Source organism: Polyergus mexicanus, unplaced genomic scaffold (genome assembly GCF_030449975.1).
Source record: "Polyergus mexicanus isolate NDT 795.1 unplaced genomic scaffold, iyPolMexi1.0 SCAF_13, whole genome shotgun sequence".
In the NCBI taxonomy this organism is placed as follows: Eukaryota; Metazoa; Arthropoda; class Insecta; order Hymenoptera; family Formicidae; genus Polyergus; species Polyergus mexicanus.
In genome coordinates this window covers 2,272,005-2,290,168 of record NW_027223333.1, presented here as the reverse complement: position 1 = coordinate 2,290,168, position 18,164 = coordinate 2,272,005, and the positions used below count along the sequence as shown (strand labels likewise).

Sequence of the window (18,164 nt, the reverse complement as noted above, 5' to 3'; positions counted from 1 at the left end):
GCTAGAGTGCTGTAAGATATACGGCTTCACAAGGCTATGCGCATCTCTCTTTTCACATCATATTGTATATATTTTCTTACAACTAAAAGTCAGAATTATATATATAGAGCAAACCTCAGGATTTCGTATAGTTTTCACCTTTCCCGAATATACAGCTTTGCAATTTTATTTGCCAGCTTTCATGCCAGTATTCAATGCTAGAACGAGATATCACAGTCGTACTATGTTGTGTAAAATAGTCATGATTCTTATAAAATCTATCAAGGTTGGAAAGCAAACAAGCCCAAGTCATATATAAGACGATACTCGAAAAAATTACAATGAGTATTCTGCCTAATAAGACAGACGATATCTCATCCAAACAGTCGAAAATTCCGAGCGTAACTATATTAATTAAATTAATAAATATAAATTGAATAAAATAATTAATTAAAATAATTAAATAGAAAAAATTAATTTTTGCTTTAAAACTAATCAATGTGCCCAGAGAACAATTATTTTTCTGCACAGAGAAAAATTAATTTTCCATGAAACCGACGCACTATCATTCCGCGTTTGGCTTTTAATATCCCGCAAAATTTAATTTTCTATTTTCACAAATAAATAATTCTCTTATTAATCTCTTGATTGTTAAATTAATTAATATTCGCGACACTGACATCGCCGGGGTGAGAAATTGCCGAAATCCTGATGTATCTTTAAACGAGCCTTCGATCTTCCTCGATTCTCATGCAAAGCAAAGTGCATGCGACGAACGTACACACTCTAGGATTCAGACTTTTTTATCTTTTATATAGAATATATATATATATATATATATATATATATATATATATATATATATATATATATCTTTACAAGTACGTATATATACGAACATAAATAAATTAGCGTCATGCCGCTGTGCCCGAGAAACTATCGGAATGTCAAAAAAGAAACTGAAAGCGAATATCATGCTACGTTTGCGATTTACAGTTTTTTACCTTTTTTTTTTATATTCTCTCGATATGTTCATCAAAAATCTTATATATATCTATGACTTTCGCATTCTCAACTGCCTGACTTTCGCACGCACACAACGTGCTTTCACCGCTAATAATTGTCTCTCGAGAGTCTTGATAGCTTTATGTTACCTTTCTCTATAGCATAATTAATTAATTATATTCTCGCCAATTTATGATAGTTTTTTTTTTTTTTTTTTAATAATTATTATCGCAACCAGCCAAAAGGCATTTTATCGTTTAATGATAGACAGTATTTATTGATTTACATGCATGGAAGAATCGAGTTTTGACGTCATGACGGCGTTTTAATATATTATATATTTTAATCCTTATACAATTTTTTATAAAATTTGAAAGAATTTTTACACGCACAAAAATTTTCAGCGTTCTCAAATTATTATTTGTACCATCGATACATTAATCTATATAGTAACGAATTATATAGTAACTATATACACATTTTAATAGAACTTTGAAGTCAGGGTAATTAGATTGATCCTCGATTAATTTCTCGCAAGGATGAGTTTGCTTTGACGCACATAATAATGTGATTTTAATAACATTTTTCTGCTACCTATCTACGCGAACCATGTTTGACAAAGACAACGCCAATAATTAATAACTATATCGCAACTATTTGTCACGTTTAATATATGTTCGATAATATGGCATTCCTAAAGTTTGTCGGGCAATTTCTCATCTCCCGAGTCTGTCATTATCGCCAAAAGATATATTGAAACGTTGGTCGACGCTGGTCGGTGCTGTTCCGCGATATCTTTTAAGAAGAGAGTCAAATATAATTTATGTATATATATATTATTTATTAATAGTATATTATCGAATATAATAATTTTTTAATTTGTATTATATGTTAATTAATGACTCTGATATAGCTTGTTTTTTTATGTAGAAAAACGAATGTAGTTAAAAATTATTAATATAAGTATATTATAACTAAATTATTAATATAACTCTGTTACATATAGAGATTTATTATGTTACTGTACATGTACTTTCAATTTGTGTACTTTTATAATATTTTTAATTGTCAGCAACATCGTCGTGCCATTTTACAAAATCTGATGGAAAAGTGAAGGATTATGGGGTTGGCTGTTATTACGGATCAATGATAAACTCACAAAAAGTACAAGACTTATCGAAAGCCTTTCTTAAGATTTTGTATTACGAGATCGTAATCCCGGTGATTTCAGGCGAATTAAAAGTTTCGATACGCGAGGAGCCTACATAATTTTAGCGCAAGCCGCTTAAACTCCGGTGATTCGAACATTATGGCAATACAAGAACGTGTCCTGATTGCTTGAGAGAAGAGCTACAACCGTTCGTTTGTTATTCTGAAAATATACTACTCGATATTTGTTTTCCTTAGGAAAAATTATTACTTGGTGAGCTACTACTCAGCAATTTTATATAAGTGTCTCTGTTAAAAATTTTGTCCACGATAAGTTGAGCGAAATTATCACCGTCGGCGTTCACCAACGTTCTCCGTTTTCCTTATGCTCTTGCCAAACATCGTCTATCACCGCCGTGGATCCCGTAGACATGTCGCACCAACGTAGGTCGTTCCAATAGGATCACCAATCAGTAACCGGAGCCGCCTTCCTTTATATAATCGTCGATAGTAGACGATCGCATCTGCGCTACGGCGATAACCCCGATTAGCTTTATAATCCACCGATCTAGCTCGGGGATGCACCGTAGATTTAATCGCGGACCGAAAAGGAAAACGAAACGTGACGAATAATGATAGAAGAAGAAAAAAGAAAAGAGAAAACAATAGATGTAATCAGATTTTTCACGTGAGAATGGTCCAGTGCACCCCTTTGCCACACTTTTGACCCTCTATATGCATTTGTACTCTTGCTGCCCTGGTCTAAATATTTAAGGAATAATAATCAGCCTTTTTTATTGTATCATCTCCTTCGTATTTGTAAACACGTTTCGCAAATTTTTTGTATTGGAAAGTAAAGACGAATCTTTTCTCTCTCGATTACACCGTGTAGATTTCGCCGAGAGAGACACACTGCCGATGTGGAAAAGGGCGATGGTAAGGATGCCAAGGATGGCGAAACGTCACATGCTAGAAAGCCATCCGTCGCCGAGGAAGGAAGTACAAACGTCGCGAAAACGCGGCCAGGCAAATGGGGCCGTTTATTAGGTAAGAAAAATAATCTCTCTGAATCTTAATTAGATACGATTAATTCAATTATTGAGTTGTGTAATTTATATGAATTTTTTTATTGAGAAAAATTGTGTAATAATAACTTGTTATTAAGAAATATTTCGACATTTGAAGCAAGCTAAATGAAAAAACTTTCTAGATTCAAAAAATTTATAATATATTGCAGGTAGCTCGAGTTTAGACTCCGGCAGCGAATCGGGCACGGCTGGTGACACGTTCAAGCGATCCCTCAGCGCAAGAGACTCGCGTCCAAGTTCCAGCGTCGCCACCAACAAAGTCTTCCCAAAGCTTGGCAAGTTGGGAGGCACGATCGAGGAGGCCAGCGATAACGTTGAAAATCCAAAGGAAGCTCAGCAACAACAGCAGACCCTCGCCGTGGACTCGAAGCAGCTGCAGCTACGACGCCTAGAGAGCTACGATGGTGGTTTGATCACGCATCAGTCGAGCCACGAGCGAGAGATTCTCGCGGCAGTGCTAGAAGTGAAGGTGGACCTGAAGTTGGAGGTGCAGAGGGTGAATCAACGGCTTGCCAAGATCGAGGACATGCTGCAAGCGCTGATGAACAGGCTACCAGCCGCGGGAACACCGTCATCCAGTGGCGCTTCTCAGCAATCTCAGAAGATCTCCGGGAACTTCGCCCTGGGCAGCAACGGTGGTATTCAGAATCAACCGCCCATTACCCCGAGTTCGATGACATTGGTCCAATCTGCGACACAGACTGTCGAATATAAGCCGTCGATCGCCACCACGTCAACGTCGACGACGCCGAGCGAGGGCTACCGGGAGCAATCGACGGCGACAGAGCGCGTGTCTAAGAGCGGTCAGGAGCATCACCATCATCATCATCATCATCATCAGTCGTCGTCGTCATCGCGGGATGTCAACAAGGAACTGCTGGAGCGGCTGACACAAGCTTCCACATCGCGCGGCGACGATTCTAACGCTCTGGGGCCGCTGATCCTGCGCAAGCGACGCAGCAAATCGCGCAACAAGGGCGCGGCGCCGCTCGCACCGCTCGCCACGCAGCCGATGAGTCCAACGGAAGTCACGGAGACCACGCAGATGCTCGAGTGCACCGACGAACGGGACTCAACCGGGGGTGGACCGACCGACAGAACTACCACGGACCGGACCGCCGAGAGATCCGAACGTAAAAGACCGCCGCCCAGACCGAGAGAGTATTTATGAAAGTTCTTCTCGCGTCGCATTATTTCCTTTTTCTTCCTTTTTTTCAAAACAATTCGCCGCGACGCGGTCAAAGGTTCATCGTCTGATACGCTTATTAGTTCAGCATTTAATCACGCAAGAACGCGAGTTTGCCGCGCGATGATGCATTCGCGCGATTATCTTATTCTAAAGCTATATGCTACATTGAGCAATAACTACTATTTCGTTACTCTTTCGTTTGTGTGTACATGTGCGAGATGACATGTTATGACGGCGAATCATTGTTTCGGTGCGGCTTGGATGATTTGGAAACTGTCGGTCATCTTACGTGACGCGTGATCTGGATCTCTTCAGTAGCAGGACTGAAATATCGTGTAAATTGACTCTCTGCTTCTCTCCGAGTGGCGGACAAATACAACGTGTCGATAATTTTGTTTATAAAGGTAATATCTGATAATATATATATATATACATATTTAAATAGTTAATGAGAAGAATTTCGTATTTTCGCGCTAATCGCTTTTCAAGACGAGCGGAGAGAAAGAGAATGAAAAGATTTCGTTTCGAGCGAAATAAAGTGTAATTCTGCATGGCCAAAAGCGATAAATAAACGATAAATAAATGCTGTCTTAAATACGAAATTATTTGCTTACGACGGCTTCTTCGAGACACATCGAAACTCTCCGAGGGAGTGTATTCATTACAGGGAGTATGTATCATATACACATACACGCACATATACACATACACACACATAAATAGATATAGATTCACACGCATCGCGTAGCGAACTTCGCAGTAGCATATCTCTCCTCTCTCTCTCTCTCTCTCTCTCCCCTTTTTCTCTTTCTCTTTCTCTCTCTCTCTCTTTCATGGCGATCATATTAAATTTCTAAGCGTCTTCGGCCACGGTCGATTCACGACATTAAATCAGTGTCTCTCTTGACGAGGCATAGTGTGGCATTTTGGAATTATTAGATCAGTGAATTCGAGTGATATAATGGTGGTGTCCAACCGGATTGTTAAAAATGACATAGTAGAAATTGACCAAGTATTCTAATTCTTAGTAGATATCATCTCGGATCTTTCAGATTCCAAGACATCGAAAATATTTATTACAGTAACAATAAGATCGAGACAAGTAGCAAAATAATAAATTAAAGTCTTTATTTCGCGCCGATATAATTCCCATTGAAGAAAAATCAGTCAATTTCGACACGTGATTTGGACACCACCGACGTTAAGTAATCCATCTTGGTTGTGAGATCTTCGATTTTTAAATACAAATGTACACTTGCATTTGTTTTTTTCCATTCTTTTCGCTTTGAATATATTAAACGGTATTACTCTGAATGTGATGCTGGATAATTAAAACGAAATAGCCAAATCAAATACTAGTCTAATAAATAATCGTTTGTCATACTCGATAAACAATCAATGGAATTGCAAATATAAAAATCATCTCGTTCTATCCAAGATAGAACGCGATCGTATTGGGTATTGCAAATACCTGATTTAGACGAATTCGATTGAAATCGAATCAATTTCGAATTGATTTTGCTTGAAGTTGAATAATTTTTATAGTAACATTATTATTACAAGATCTTAGAATATTTATTTTCTATAAAATATTCGCGCGTATTATGAATCATAAATTATGAAAAAATATTTCCGGTGACGTTTGTATCTTCTGTTAACATTTTATATATTTCTTGTTATTTAATTATTATTTGTTCGATGATTTAATATTTTCGTATTAAATATGACGGGTAATTACGAATGGGCTACGAAAAGGAATTTAAAAAGAGTTTGAAAATTCGCTCGTCAAGTTGAAACGAAAACGTTAAATAATATCGAGAAAAACAATTTCTCCGTGCAAATAGTACCGTTACACAGAAATGGCGCTACGCAAATTCGTATGACATGCATACGAAGCCAAACAGCAATATTAGATGTATATATCTTGTAATATGATATATGTGTATATATATTTGCATTTAATTATGGGTCATACAAACGTGATGAAACATATGCTGCTGCTGTTACTGCAAACGAGAATGGCGTCTTTGCTAATAATTGAATGAGCCGACAATCACAATGTCTTTTTAAGCTTATATCAGATCGAGGCACACAAATCTCCGAATTATTCGCAATTTGGAGTTTTGTTACAAAAAAATTAGAAAAATGATTAGTTTGTATCGATAAGTGTCACACCAAGTGTCTTACACTTCGATTAAATTTTTTATTTAATTTCTATTTTTTTTTATGCCACGCGATAGAGACAAAGTCAGTATTATATTCCATTCTCAAATGACCATACGAAGAGCAAAGGCGCGAATTCTCATCACAGACAACATTTCAAATCGAAAGTATAGATGCAATCCAGAGATGCGTACAACAGAGATATAAGCATATATTGTTATGTATACATACATACAAAAAACACACATATACGCGTATATATATATATATATAAATATAATAAGAGAAAAGAAAATAATATAGAGATACATATATATATATATATATATATATATATATATATATATATATATATATATATATATTTCATGTTACGAAAGATGAACTATCGAACAGTTACGAAGACTTTGTTAAGTAGATTTTAGAGACAGGAACGATACAGCTGGCTCTATCGTAGTTTATATACTTATATGCAGAGAGAAAAAAAAGATTTAACATTGTTGAAACTGTAGTGATTAAGTTGACGTCTATCGCGCGTTGATCATGTTGAAAAAGCGCTGAGATCTTTTCATGCCCCAAATCATATCGCGTGGAATCATATTATGGGCTGAAATGCTCGATTTTTCTGCAATTTAATTATAAATCTCGTCAAAAATGAGAATGCAACGCGTATTGATACGATTCATAAAATACGGGATCGTCGTCCGTGCGTTTCGATGACTGGAGCATATCTCGACGTATTTAAAACAATCGAATATATAACTCTTTTATCGTAGAATCAATCAAACTTTGTATAATTTTGAGATATTTTCAATATCAACAGAAATTTTAGTCGATAAAATATCGATCGATTATCAGAATCTAACAACTTTACTTTTGTCCTGTCTTAAAATAAAGAAAAGGAAGCATTAAGATTCGCGAAATTTTTAAATAATTATATCGTAATAATATTGAAGCATCTTTAATAAATTTTCTTTTTTCGAAGAAGCTGAAGAATGCCCAACTCCTGTCAATTACAGCTTGCCTTTTATCTCCGTCACGGTGGAGAGATGCGTGAAATCTGCACGAAGCATGGAAACGTACGCGATGCGAGCCCAAACGGCTTTAATCCCGCACCTCCATTACTTAAAAGATCGTCGTTCATTGATGGAAAGGCCGGTCTATTCGAAATGTTTCGCGGCTTCTATTTCTTCATCGCGAGATATACGGCAAGGTATGATCCAACGAATTGCAAGTAATAGATACATATTTCATACTGAAACAACGACACGAGGTTTGCGATAGCGGGAGAAGAAAGAAGATGCGTATTTATGAAACTTCAATTATATTTGAGTGAAAGTTTGCTAATTAATGCGTGGCAGAATTTAACGAAGCAATATCACCTTCGATAAGCCAGAAACGATAATCTCTGTTAATCTTGAAGATCCCATGCGAGTCCACGATGTAAAATCTGACGTTTAATTAAATAATGATGATGAATATTGAAAAAATTAATATGTTAGAGTAAAATGAATACGATCGCTTTTAAAATATTGAAACTTTATGAAACCGCATTAGTCATCGAATAGAACTACTGACACTTGAATGAACTAGAAATGAAAATTGTTGTCCGGCCTCCAGCCGTGATCTTCAAGACCAATTAAATTAATTTTGTCAAGTCCTTAATAGGGGATATGTGATACCGCAGCTTTCCATAAATACTAGGTACATAAGCAATCTATATATCTCAGATAAAAGTATAAAATCCAATGAAGAATTGCTCGTTAAATATTGCGCACATTTTTGTAGGATCAAATGGCGAGAGGGAAGCTAGAAAAGGCGTACATAACGATAAGTGAATATAATTGTAAAAAGAAATAATTCTCTCTGTTTGCGCGATCCGCCCTGACCAAATACATCTTAATTTCACTATCGTCACTTGCGGCAATAATTAATCGCTCAATTTATATTTTTTTAATTTAATTTTACGCGATAGAAATCATACAAAAATATAATAAAGATGTGAAAAGTATACATATAAGGGCGACATTTATAATATTTAAAAATGTCAAAAAATAATTAAATGTTCTCTTTGTGAGAGATTGATCATCTTGTGACTGTGCAGCTTTCATTGGGCAGATTGTCATTGGAAGTAAAATCGAGAGAATATAAATGCAATACGATATTACGATTTTTTATATCAGCTACTTTGCAATAATACAAAACAATCATCATTCTCGAGTAACACGAGTCGTCGTCCTTGACCTTACGTGCTCGTTGAAACAAAGTTTCAAGTCAATTTTCGTGACTCGTTACAAGTTACTACACCCGGGATACATTTACAAGCTAGCATTCGAAAGTTGCTGCGAAACTTCTGCTCTGTCTTTAATCATCAATAATTAAAAAAAAAAAGAGAAAAAAACATTAATATATCCTCATATTATTATTGTTATTATATTTTATATTTTAAATGTCAGAATAAAATGTATCGATTTTTATTATCGCGACCTAGTGCGTTTATCAGTAATACGTATATCATATGTACATCTTTCTCCATGTAAATTTATTTTAATTAAGATCGTACAAAAAAAGTGACGATATATTCAAATCTCAAATAATTTTTTTATCATGCAATGGTAAAGATATTAAAATAAGCTTTGAAACGGCATAATTTATTCGTATTAGCATTATGTTATATTACGTATACAGCCGCGACACGCCAAGTAGCATGTTACGATCGCCACGTGCGATCTCGGGAGCCTTAAACATGGAAAAATTTGATACGACGACGACGACAGTGTTCGCAACGACGATCGAAGAAGCCGTGATAGGTACCGTGGAAATTTCATGAAAAAGAAAATGATTAGGAGAGTCTATATATACATATAAATAGCTACACACGTACTGAACAACAAAAAAATAAAAAAAAATAAAAAAACTATAAATATCTATAAATACATACGCGTATATAAATATATATAAATATATTGATAGAAGAGGGAAAAGATTTTTGCTATAACACTTCGTCCATTTTTCTATATGGGCAGTTCGTTGCACTTGTAAAACACAAATCCTTGGCCTTGTAAATTATTGTCCTCAGTCATTTCTTGGACCGAAGAGTACCCCTTAATTGTGTCGCAGGAAAGTACATCGAAGAAATCGAACGAACTCGAGCTTGATTTATCCGCCTTCTCTTCCTCGCATTACACTCTTTCTCTCAGTACCTCCGTTTTTCTCCCCTCCCCTTCCCCCCCCCCCCCCGAGGCGCAAAATTAGTCTAAATCTGTAAACGACGATCTCTCGGGGTTCGATTTCTACGATAGGGCGGCACTCTTCCTCTGTAAAGTTTCGCGGGACCCCCGACAAGGGAGCGATTTAAGTCGGGGGTGGATTTAAGTAAGAATTTGCGAGAACAATTTCTGCGCCGATAATCTTAAGTTGAAACGATCATTGACGATCGATGACGCTAACATCAGATGATATATACGTGTCTCGCGTGTTCCAATGTCAATTCTTGAATGAAAATCGCGATGAGCCCAGCGTGATAACATTGCGATACGGGATGATTGGTTGGACTTTTGTTCTTTCGTAGAAATTACATTGTTGCTAGATCAGCGGAAGATCGAAATACATAGAAGACAGTCGATTCGTGCGCAGCAAACATTTAGTCTTCCTACTATTCCGAAATCCGCGCATTTTTTCAAAATATGAGAGACGAAAGAGAAAAGAAAAAGGCACGAAAATTCGTCCAAAAATTATCCAGCAAATCATCGTCAACGATTGTTTGGAAAATATCCTTGAGAGATCAAATTGTAGCATCGAACGAAGCCTGGCTAGAATACTCAATTGAAAAAAAAGCTGCTTTCAGACTTATAATAAAAATATTAAAACTTATACTCTAGCGTATATCATTTCGAAACACGTTCTTTTTAGATAGAGTTTTTATTTCTTCCCGTTTCTTTCTTATAAAGTGGAAAATTTGTTCGACGATTTGAATGTGTATAGAGTATATTTCTTTATCGATATATATTTTTATTATGTATATATATACACATTTTTATGTTTTTATGATTGTAAAATCTATTAGATAGTAAGTTTTAATTGGATAAAGTCTTTTTTACATATGTGATAAAAAAATATCTCATCTTAATCAAGAAATAATTCACACAACTCGTTTCTGAACAGATTGATCAACATTCTAATATCATTCAGTCTCATGTGATGGAACGTTTTTGGTTGTCCCGAAAAACCGATAACTATTTAAAAATAGATGTCACATTCGATTCTTCATGCTTCGCTTATTAAAGTTACTTTTGCAGCACGTGGATGTAAAATCCGGGATTCTTGATCTCGTTAAGTGGCTTAAAGTCACCATAGATTATGTGTTTCGCTCTGTGGCTGAATGTCTCGGCCAGCATATCACGGAAAACTGTTAATTTGTGAGGATAATACGACAGCCTGAATTCGCTGTACTCGAGATTGTCTTTGTTGTTCTTGTCTTGAGCGATCATGTAATCCATGGTAACGATCCTCGGCTTTCCGGATACGTAGAGTACCGACGTTTTGATGTCCATCATATGCTCGCTCTGCGAAAAATTTTTGATGTAAAATTTTCCAAAATTTATTCTGATAAGCTAGCGGAACGAACGAGAATTAGCATTTGTAATTAGAGCCGTTGTAGGTTTCTAATATACGATAACGATTAATTATGTGCACGGTAACGATAAATAATCAATCACGCACTTTCTTTAGTGGTACTTACATTATAATATATGCATTTGGGAGGAGTTTCGCCGGTATTGATTATATAGTCATAATTCCTATGATCGATAAGCAATATACCTCCCGGTCTTACGCAACGCTCAAAGTTCGTCAAGGCTTGCCTAGAATGATAGAATATATTTTATAAATAATATAGATAAAAAAAATTATATAAGATATATTCTATTGTATAATATACCTGTGACTTTATTAATTTTAATTATCTTTAGATTTCATAAAGCATAATCTGAGAGCCACTGCTCCAGTATTTAAGTCCAGTATAAATAATCTAATCTAATATGATCTATAGAATGAAGAATTTTTAATACCTCTGTTCTCTCTGATCATCAAAAGTATCAGGCATGTGGGCGAAACTGTTCCCCAAGCATATAACGGCATCGAAGCCTTCGCCGATGAGATGACTAATATCGCTGGCTAGAGTTAGCCAATTCGCCTCTTCAATCACTATCACAATTCAAAACATTAAGATAATTCTCTAATATTCGAAAGAGTAGGTTTTAAAACAGATTTATAGAATCTTCTTAGTTTAAGTATCGTCATTAAAATTTAATTTCCCTTTACAATTTTTAATTCTTGTTTTTCAAAGATTTAATTTTGAATATAAAAAATTGATATATATATACTCTAAAAATATATGTATATAATATTTTAAAAGATATTAATATATAATATATAGTTTTTTTTTTTTTTTTTTTTTTTTTTTTTTTTTTTTTTTTTTTTTTTTAGAGAAAGAGTTTTACACAAATATATAAATATTTCGATTATGGAAAAAAATATTTTATTTGAATTATTTGATTTTATTATTTGCTTTAATCTTATCAGTGTTCAGATCATTCCCGTTTTTAGTCGACGAATGTGATTAGAATCGTGAGGCCGAAGGCCAAGAAATAGAAAATGCTGTTAACCTTCGCTGAGATAACGCGAGAGCCCTTCCTGTATTTCTATCCGCTGATAGCGGATAAAAAACAATTGGGCAGTTATTTTCGTGGGGCGATATTGTAAGCGTGTTTTAAACTGTTTTATTGGCCACAATTTTACATTTTGATTATATACATATATTATTTTCTACGATTCTATACATTAATAATAACAATTGTTATCAGCATGCAAAAGTTCGTAAATAGAGTTCGCAACATTGAACTTACAATCTTGCGTTATCGCAAGATATTACCTACCAACTCAAATCTTTTCAAATATATATCGTTCTTATATTTTGTATTATTTCAATCAGGACAAACAGATTCAAGCCGCTGTATCACAAAGTTATTTCAAGTTTATTTACGTCATTTAATTAATCTTTGCTTTTAAAATAAATTACTGCCGCTTTTTTCTCCTCCTTGTTTAAAAGAATATTTTCTCCGAGTATTTTATTTCTTTCCTTTTCTAATCTTCTTTTCCATCCAAACTCTTTTTTAGGTCTATCGAGAAATACACCGGTTCTACAAAAATATTAAACGTCCTGATTTACTTACCCCATTTGTCAAAGGCAGACTCCCTCCTACGTTCCCATCTGGATTTCAGTGCGTACTTGAGCATCTTGTCGGAGGCGTCGATACTTACGACCTCGAAGCCCTCCTCCAGCAGCATCACGGAGTCGACCCCGGTGCCGCAAGCTACATCCAATATTCGATGGCATCCGTTTTGTCGCAACAGACCCACCAGAAAATCCCGATAATTCTGCGTACGTTGCTTAATGTCACCGATGAAGAATTCCCAGATTTTCGCCGCCTTGCCATCCGCGTATTGATCCTTGACACCCTCGGCTGGTATACCGTGATAACGAGTACGAAACACCGTTGAATCCATAATCGCGCGGAACCTTACGACAAAACTGCGGAATCAAAAAGAAACCGTGTATCATTTATAAAAGTATAATTAAAGGGCTTTGGGCTCACACGGTAAAGAATACGAAAGCTCTGTGATATCTTAACAATATTCTTGAAACATTATTAATATATTGTTGCAACCTTGTGCCAATATTTTGTTCGATTTCATATGTATAGTGTCTTCCGTAACATTACACTGTAGTTTGCGAAATTGCAACATTGCTACAATGATGCTGAAAGATTCTGTGTTATATGAATTGAGAGAATTATATACTGGGTGGCCCATTTTAATCCATCCAGTCGAATATCTCAAAAACCAAGCCCGGAAGAGAAAAATGTTTCAAACAAAAGTTGTGTGGCTTCAAGGGGGCCATAAGATGGTGACAATGATTTGACCTTGGAAAATTATTTGAAGGTCATGTGAAGGTCAACTTTAAGATCTTAAATGGAAACCCCCATTTTTTATTTAGTATTCTTGTAGCTGACATCGAGAGCTTTCCAAAACACTATAATAAAGTATTTTTTCACTAAGTACTTTTTGAGTTATTTTATATTTTAATCTGACATATTTTGATATAAAAAATAAAATATTTCGTAAAATATTCAGTTTTCGATCATTTTACCGTAATACTTCTATGTACATATATATATATATATTAAAGCAAATCTTTTTTATTATTACTAATTATTCGAAATTAATTTAATTCTTATATATACATATATTTTTTAGAAATATGCGATACTTTATTTAAATAAACATGTGAGTTTATCGAACGCGATATATTCGTGCTAGATTTATAAAGTTGTTTATGTAAAATGTGGCAATGGATAATACGAAATATAAACAGGATATATTTTGTCAAAACGTTAGGATTAAATATAATACATTTATATTATACATTTATATATTAGCACGAGAGATCAAATATGTTATCATATAAAATACAAATGTATAACTAGAACTTTTTAATGATGGCGTAATAATCTATTATTAGATGACATGTTCACTTCACGAAACAGAAATATTTCAATTTATCATTTTATGTCATCAAACTGTAAAATTATTTAAAAGGAAAAAAGTTTTGTAGATTGGAATTTAATATTTTCTAAAAATCAATATATGATTCGCTTATATAATTTTGTTAATTATCTTTCTATGTCTCTTTTTTAATAATGCGTTGATTGATTTTAAGGAATATTTAAGTGTACATAATAATGAGGTTAATGGTTTGATTAATTTTCATATTAATCATACGTTGATATAATATATAGTAAGTTTTTATCTATAAGATTTTGTAAATAGCTTCATCATATCCGTGATAGCATAGATTCTTATATATAGATTATTATCTTGGGTAAAAAACTTTCAACGCGAGCCAAGCATGCATAAAGTATTTACAATGAAGACAAAAATGAGTAAAAAAATAACTTTTTATTTTTCTTTTTTATAATAAATTTCTCTCTTTTATTCTCTGTGTTTTTTTTTTCTGGAATAGATTGCAATGACAGGCCAAATATTGATGCATTATTACATAGGTAAATTAAAAGTATATTTCAAGATATCAGTGTAGTTTATTTTCTTATTTTTTAATTCAACTTGAAAAAATTAATCTAAATTTAATTAAACTGGGACAATAAAAGGAAATAGAAATTAAATTAAGTCTAAATTGATATCTTGCATTTTTCAGATTAATCTCTTTTTAGAAATGAGTTAAGTCGCTATTGCATTTTGAAATTGACCGCTTTTGCTTCGTTAGAGAGATATCGTACCTTCTATTTCACAAGCAATGATAACGAATCCAAAATCGGAGCTCCAGCTAAAGAATATCGATACAGAGGCCGCACTTATAGAAGTGAATGAAAACTGTCGCGGTGATACAACGATCGTTCGCATTTATATGTGATAAATAAGAATCATTGCAACAGTGTGTGTGTGTGTGTGTGTGTGTAGATACATATATATACGCTGACTGATACTTCTCAATATGATGTAATCAAATTTTCCTGCGACACGATCGAGAGACGATTCAGTTTAGTAATGTTGATAAAAGCGAGTGATTTTTAACTCATCGCGACAATTGTGAAAGATATCGCGAACGGTTCTCAACATCTCACAAGATGTGATTACGAATTAAATAAATTATCCGAGTAATTAGCCTCTCGCCTTTTTCGATTGTAAATTCAGACATCGAATTACTCTCGATTCATATATATACACTACTATTTCATACTTATATATATTTTTTTTCTCCCTACTATAATAAATTTTTCTCATATGTAATGCGATATGACAAATGTAGTAATATTAATATTACGATTGTAAATATTCATATTTTTTGAAATACGCTTATTGTTAGTTATTACACATCACGGTATCAATATTATATTACTCAGAAAATATATTTATCGGATATATGATGCAATATACGATGACTTGCGTGTCAATGACTTGTTGAATATACAATAATTTAAAGGAAAGTTAAATGAAAGCTGATAAATTGATTCGTATGCGCGCTATCGCAGTATTTACGCACATGGTAATGAAGCTTAAATAATTAAAAACAGATGTTTTTGTCCCGCATTTGTGCGTATATTCGCGCAAAATTAAAGATATATCCAGAAATATATTATTATTATTAAGATATTTTCAAAACAGATTCTATATCAGTTTAATAAAATTGTAAAATTCCAATACAAAATCTATCAATCGCCTTGTTTTGTCGCTGGTTCAATTTATATTTTGTTTAAAATATAAGAAGATTTGTAGAGCCTAAGATGTGCATAATCTGTGTTCTGCCTGAAATATATTAAAATTATTGTGTCACAAGAATAATAAATTTTTTATTAAAGTCAATAACAACTACATGTATTCTACATATATATCGGATTCTTTACATTTTTACAATTATATTAATATAATACAATAATGCAGTTCGAATCAATTATATTCTTAATTTATTATGGTGTTTTAAGTACATCCTTTGTAAGAATAATATAAAAATGTATTATTTTAATTAGTAGATGTTTTGCAAAACGGAAGGATCAATTATATATGTAGATAATTCAGTACAATGCAAACAATATATATATATATATATATGTATATAATAAGCTCGATTAGAAATAGAAATAAAAATTTAATCCCTATAAATAGAAGGAAGGGGCTATGTAATAATATCTTCGTTTAGCTATACATTGTGTGTTCTTATTTTAAAGAGCATACAATACAATCAACTGTAAATTGGCAGTTGTGTAGTTAAAGATTTGTCAGCATTATATTCAACCTTGTAACTCGAAGAATTGCTTTTATGAGCTCTTATATCAAAATATATATAAGTTAAATGCAACAAAGTCAATGGCAGAAAATATTATTCTTTCATGATTTACAATACAAAATAAGAGTGATAATGAGGAAACATTCTTCATAAATTTTCATAATCTTTGTTATCTTAAAATACTCTTTCTTTTTAATATATACAGAAAATGATTTAAAATCTGTTTATTCATTTATATCTTATATATTATCTCTCTTTGTAACAGAAATAGGAAATTAATGCTATATTCTCTCCTCTCTTATATTGAAATATATTCTTTGCGCCATTGAGTTTATCAACTTTATTTAAAAACGTATACAAGATTATACGTAATTATGCTTACGTGAAAAAAGTGTTGGCTTCTATAAATCAAGACTTTTCATAAGTAAATCATCAATTATGTCTCTAACGTTCTGAGTGGTGCGCAACAATCTGTTGAATGCAATAGATCAGTTAAAACACTAACAAGGTTTTATTCATTTTCTGAAACTATGCGGCGATCAGATGAACGTTGAACTATATCACTTTGTCAGTTGCAACACATTTTTCCAGCACCCTAGCCCAATTGTCACTGTACATAAGTTCGTACCCTCATACATTCTTTAAATCGTCAGGCAGTTCATTCTTGGGATGTTTATTCTCAAAGTGTTGTTTGTAGGTTTTAGGATCTGGCATTTGAGCCTGTAAATAAAACAATTTGTTGTTATACAATATACATTAAATGTATATAAGTGCCAAGACATCTATAAAAGTCTATAAAGATTCGTACCTTGCATACAGAACACACATGTACAAGTGCTTTCTGCGCTGCCTTCTTCTGATCATTGGCGCTATGACCCTGTTGTTTCTTCAATTTTGCACTTTTTTCCGCTGCTTTAGCTTGAGACTGTATCTTTTGTTGTCCACGAGCCATTCTGGAAAAAGAAACACACACACACACACATATATATATAAGTGAAAACACATCTCAAATAATATTGGCAATAAAAATATGCTTTCGCAGTCTCGTTTCCTCCCGCGCATCCTCAAAGTTCATTGACCAAGAGAATCAAACTAACTTTAGAATGCTAGCCAGCAATACATATTTAAGGGTCTCTTCTAGTATAATAAATCTAATCTTATGCTTCCAGTGATTATCATCGACACAGTCCGGAGCTTGAGGTAAGATATAAGGTCGCCGCTCTCAGTCGATGGAAGGGAAAAAAAAAAAAAAGCGAAATAAACTTTCTATCCGAGAAGAGTATATACATTTCACCACGAAGCGAGCGAGAAAGCATAGAAGCCTGCGTGTCTTTCGTAAAATTTCTCTCTTTCCTCTCTACCTCCTCCGCCAAAAATATGCCTGTCTCGTTTAAGAAGTGCAGATAGTGCAACGTGGTGCAGCCGCAGCGCGCAATCCCAGATCTCTTACCTATCCGCGGATAAATCGGTAAACGGCGTTTTCGTTCTGCCTTCCAGATTCTCCAGATTCGGTGACCGAAACCTCTTGCTCCGCGACGATGGAAGCGCGGCTGGTGTCCTCGCCCTCGCCGTCCTTTCTTCGCGCCGAGCGCCGAGGGAGAAACTTTTTTTTCCCCCAGCTGTGCTCCGATATCCTGTCGGATATTGCTGGCCGGTGCCAGTACTGGCGACAGTGTTGCCAAGATAAAAAGAAAAAATATTTTCTACGTATCGCGTTCGAAAATCTACT

General features: G+C 34.1%; 3 protein-coding genes across 12 annotated transcripts in view; 1 reads left to right on the top strand and 2 right to left on the bottom strand.

Annotated features, from left to right (window-relative positions):
- Positions 1-13,168, top strand: part of Eag (ether a go-go) — a 102,493-nt gene extending 89,325 nt beyond the window's left edge. For 6 of the 8 annotated variants that reach the window (XM_070306072.1, XM_070306076.1, XM_070306073.1 and 3 more), the window contains 2 exons: positions 3,026-3,180; positions 3,371-6,856. In XM_070306072.1, the coding sequence (XP_070162173.1) occupies positions 3,026-3,180; positions 3,371-4,392 (1,177 nt within the window). In that variant the 3' untranslated portion in view covers positions 4,393-6,856. Of the gene's footprint in view, positions 1-3,025; positions 3,181-3,370; positions 6,857-7,561; positions 10,692-12,750 lie in introns of those variants that run through there. The other 2 variants (XR_011447759.1, XR_011447758.1) reach the window with 2 other exon arrangements.
- Gnmt (Glycine N-methyltransferase) lies at positions 10,609-16,906 on the bottom strand. 2 transcript variants are annotated; one of them, XM_070306101.1, is made up of 5 exons: positions 16,818-16,906; positions 12,807-13,165; positions 11,643-11,778; positions 11,315-11,435; positions 10,609-11,138 (listed from the first exon to the last, which is right to left on the bottom strand). In XM_070306101.1, exons 2-5 carry the CDS (start codon positions 13,138-13,140, stop codon positions 10,860-10,862), a joined length of 870 nt encoding a protein of 289 aa, XP_070162202.1. In that variant the 5' UTR covers positions 13,141-13,165; positions 16,818-16,906; the 3' UTR covers positions 10,609-10,859. The 2 variants fall into 2 exon arrangements, with proteins under 2 accessions (XP_070162202.1, XP_070162201.1); XM_070306100.1 differs by lacking the exon at positions 16,818-16,906 and adding an exon at positions 14,931-15,019 and having other exon boundaries at positions 10,610-11,138.
- Positions 16,907-17,058: 152 nt separating this feature from the next.
- Positions 17,059-18,104, bottom strand: LOC138938811 (zinc finger protein 706). Of its 2 annotated transcripts, none has more exons than XM_070306106.1 (3): positions 17,886-18,104; positions 17,244-17,388; positions 17,059-17,155 (listed from the first exon to the last, which is right to left on the bottom strand). In XM_070306106.1, the coding sequence occupies exons 2-3, from the start codon at positions 17,385-17,387 to the stop codon at positions 17,066-17,068; spliced, it is 234 nt and encodes a 77-aa protein (XP_070162207.1). In that variant the 5' UTR covers position 17,388; positions 17,886-18,104; the 3' UTR covers positions 17,059-17,065. The 2 variants fall into 2 exon arrangements, with proteins under 2 accessions (XP_070162207.1, XP_070162206.1); XM_070306105.1 differs by lacking the exon at positions 17,886-18,104 and adding an exon at positions 17,533-17,780.
- Positions 18,105-18,164: the final 60 nt, after the last annotated feature.